The sequence below is a fragment of the Anoplophora glabripennis genome, unplaced genomic scaffold (genome assembly GCF_000390285.2).
Source record: "Anoplophora glabripennis isolate ALB-LARVAE unplaced genomic scaffold, Agla_2.0 scaffold59, whole genome shotgun sequence".
Taxonomy (NCBI): Eukaryota; Metazoa; Arthropoda; class Insecta; order Coleoptera; family Cerambycidae; genus Anoplophora; species Anoplophora glabripennis.
The window spans coordinates 933,047-937,251 of record NW_019425991.1 but is presented as its reverse complement, the minus strand read 5'-3'; the positions used below and the strand labels follow the sequence as shown (position 1 = coordinate 937,251).

Below are 4,205 nucleotides of genomic sequence, written 5' to 3'. Positions count from 1 at the left end.
ATTATAATGCATGAAAAAAATAATGTTTCGAAATACATTCATTAGAATAATTTATACACAAGTACTCCCATACATTATCAATCATTTTCAAAAATAATCATCCCTCTCAAGGGGTAAAATCATCCCCCAAATATACAAAAATTGTAAATAATATAAAAAAAATTATAAAAATTTATTATTATCATACTTGAAGTTTGAATAACTTCTAATTGTCACATCAGGTGGAAAACACCCCCAAAGTAGGGTAAACCACTTGTGTATAAATTATTCTAATGAATGTATTTCGAAACATTATTTTTTTCATGCATTATAATTATTTTATGTACTTTGAACCCGATGGTTGAACTTAGGGGTGGTTTTACCCTCATTTGGGGGTATTTTCCTTCGGATCTAATGATTGTGGGTTATTAAAATTTATACACGAGTACTCCCATACATTATTATCAATCATTTTAAAAAATAATCATCCCTCTCAAGGGGTAAAATCATCCCCCAAATATACAAAAATTGTAAATAATATAAAAAAAAATTTAAAAAATTTATTATTATCATACTTGAAGTTTGAATAACTTCTAATTGTCACATCAGGTGGAAAACACCCCCAAAGTAGGGTAAACCACTTGTGTATAAATTATTCTAATAAATGTATTTCGAAACATTATTTTTTTCATGCATTATAATTATTTTATGTACTTTGAACCCGATGGTTGAACTTAGGGGTGGTTTTACCCTCATTTAGGGGTATTTTCGTTCGGATCTAGTGATTGTGGGTTATTAACGGTTCAATTATCACTTATAAAAGAAAAAGAAAAAAAATTGTAACCTTTAAAATAGTTTTAGCATTTTTAGGCGTTTAGGGGATGATTTCACCCCTTTAGGGATGTTAAGGATTGATTTTGAATCAGGATAAGATCGTAACAAATACGGAATTAGATATTTTCACGATCATAATATTATTTTGATAACAACATAGAAACATTTGAATATTTTTACAATATTTTTAGGATTTTTCCTGTGGCCTCTGTCAAAGTCCCAAATACAGGCGGATTCTCTTTCTTCTTCTCTTCTCTTTATAGACGACGTAACTAAAACTCTAAGCTTCTCTGCCATAATTTCAAAAAAATGACTTAATTTCATACAGGGTGGTAGAATTTTAATGCCGAATTTAGTCAAATTTAAACCATCTTAACTTTTTTTTTAAATGGAACACCCTGTATATTTTTTCGCAACCTGATGAACAATTTTGTTCTCTTCTGGTTTTAAGGTATTTACTGTTTTTCGTGAAGTCAACGGATATCGCAAAATTTCTTGCGAGGATGGCTGTGATTTTTTTAATGGAACTTCAAAACAAGCACCTAATCTGTCACCAGTTTATTGTTGTCAATTTAACACACACAGTGAATGTTTATTTGAGTATCATTATTATTGTTAAGCCTGTGATTTTTGCCCGTTTTTTCACAATTCGCAGAGAATTTAAAAAATCATAAAAATATGTTTTTGGTCGCAAATTACTTGTAAAAAACTGAAATGAGCATAGCTTTTGATATTTTGAAAATTTTAAAAACTACCCCTTCTTGAGGGTTGAAAAAATACCTAAAATTAAGAATTTGAATATTACCAATTGTTATAAAAACTATTAGCATGTGAATTATCTTAACATATTTTTTTTGGAATTTTTATAATTATTTCTGATATTCTCTATTTTCGGGGGTGATTCAACCCACTGAGCGCGCGAAGGGTGGATTTTCTAGTTCAACATGCTTATTTCAGTCATGGGAATAAATCTTTCTTTAGATCAAGAATCGTTCGATAGAAAAATGCACATGCTAATAGTTTTTATATTTATTGACAATATTCAATTCTTCATTTTGGGCGCCTTTTCAACCCCTAAATAGGGGCGATTTTTGAAAATTTTCAAAAAACTAAAAGCTATGTACATCTTAATTTTTTACGACGAGTAGTTTAAGACCAAAAACATATTTTTATCTATTTTCTTTAGTTTAGTTTTAATTAGGCAGTGCTTTTTTATTTTTTTTGAAAAAAATTAAATATATCAAAAACGGTTAACTTTAACATTTATGAAAGTACACCTAAAAATTGACGTAGAATCTAAAAATTGCAATAATATACAGGGTTTTCCATTTAAAACAACGAAGATGACGTCAACTTCCGGTATAACCGGAAGCGTTAGGTGGACGCCATTATTTTAGTTGAAAAGGACATGCCCAAAAACAGTATTGCCCAAATTTTCAAAATTAAAATCGAAATAGTCTCTAAAATATATCAAATGTCTCATGGTACACCCTGTATGTAAGGATTTTATACTCACTGAGCCAGAGAAGTCATGTAGGATTTTTAGAGAAGCTTTATATGCCTTGGACCTAGCTGTGAGATTGAAAATGGCGTCGTAGTGGTACCAAATCACAAAAGCTCGGAGAAAAATATTTTCCAGTATTCTGAAGCATAAAAATGAACCAAATCAGTATAAATTTTTATACAAATTACACTGGAATGTACTTAAAAAGATATGCTTGTTTGCCAGATTTAAAATTGAAGAATTTCTCTTTTTATTTGAGATGAAACTAGTTTTTTTTATTTATTTTGATACAACACATACGAAATTTATTTTGAAACGTATTATTCGATGCTACAAGCGTGCCCATTTTATAAAGTTGCTCTCTTCAGTCCACCTTGACATGAACCATAAAACCTGTTTTTAAATGTTTTATTACACTTGTGATACACAATTTCATCAATTCTTACGTTTAGAGAATAATAAAACAATTACTTGTCGGTAAAAGTACTCTACCTTTGATGGCCTTTGTTATAAATACCACGAAAATTTCAATGACGAGAATTTTAATATTTATTAACGTAAAAAATAAATACAGGGAATAGCAAAAATTGCAGTCCAACTAAGTTTTATTGACAAATCTGCAAAAATTATTTAAATAAGCACTACAAAAATTTATGTGACGTTTGTTTTAATATAATATGTTAAAAAAACATACAGAATTGAAAAAAAATAATTAATTTACACCTACCTGTCAATGCACGTAGAAAGTGACGTATCGGCACTAGTTTGGGTGTTTACTTTCACCCCCATTGCAGTTTCTGAAAAAGGAAGAACAATAGTTAAGCACAGAATACCTCAGGGTCCTCTTCCGGGCCCAGTACTCACCGCAGATGATATCTAACGTGCATTTCGACATAATATCGAATATGTCAAACTCCCCTTCCCCTGCAAACTTCCTCATCTGCTCTACCAAAATCTCGGACTGCTCCGAAAAAATCTCCACGAACCCATCTAGAATTTTTTGGCTGAAAGTCGGCATTATGATTTTCCTGTGCCTCTTCCACTTGTCCACTACGAAATGTGTTTTAGTTAGTACACGGTGTGCCTCATGGAACGCCCCTGAGGGCATTGATAAGGGGATACTTACAGGGGGCTGCGAATAATCCATGACCAATAGCCGCTTCGGAGTATTTGTACCACCTCTCCTTAGCCAAACAATGGGGTAGTAATATTTCATAGTATTTGGGATCGGAGACGGCGTAGAACAATCTAGGACCGAACCAGACACGGAATATGCCCGGATATTGATTGTACATCTTCATAATGTTGGAAAATATGTCTGGAAATACCGGAAAATCATTAGAGTCGTGTATTAACGGCTCTGTAGATATTTCTTTCTCACCGTATGGGCTGCCGATGAAGTGTAGAGCTGATCCCACCAAAGGAAAAGCGAATGGTCCTGGTAGTTTCCTGGAACACTCGTAGAGTTTCCTTCTGCTCCAGAGAAACTGCAAGTACCAAGTCAACAGGGTGCAAGTCAGGGCGACCAGCAGGAGCTCCAAAGCCGTCCAAGTGTGGGAGAAGGAGCTCTCACGTCTTATAAATGTTGAGAATATTTCTCCCATAGCGGCTCTTTATGATTCTAATGTATAATTTTGTTAATATACAATTTATTTGTATATAAAACGTTTAAAAATGTTTTTTGCCTCAAATTCAATTATTTCCTGGTAGACCAGGACGGATCTGTCGAAATATCCCACTTCTGATATGTAAGAGGGGGTTAATTTTTGCTGAAATACCTTCAGTGCAACTCACATGATAAAAGTGTTGATCCCTAGATCTGGGCGAGGTCCGAAACATTTTCAAAATTGCAAAAATGTTAAAAAAATTTAAAAAATACCTATTTTAT

At 32.5% G+C, this 4,205-nt stretch overlaps 1 protein-coding gene across 1 annotated transcript; it reads right to left on the bottom strand.

Moving 5' to 3' along the window:
• Nucleotides 1–318: 318 nt before the first annotated feature.
• LOC111693088 (cytochrome P450 4C1-like) lies at nt 319–3,921 on the bottom strand. The gene is made up of 6 exons (XM_023457226.1): nt 3,699–3,921; nt 3,444–3,635; nt 3,182–3,367; nt 3,045–3,114; nt 2,330–2,456; nt 319–390 (listed from the first exon to the last, which is right to left on the bottom strand). Exons 1-6 carry the CDS (start codon nt 3,919–3,921, stop codon nt 319–321), a joined length of 870 nt encoding a protein of 289 aa, XP_023312994.1.
• Between the last annotated feature and the right edge of the window lie 284 nt (nt 3,922–4,205).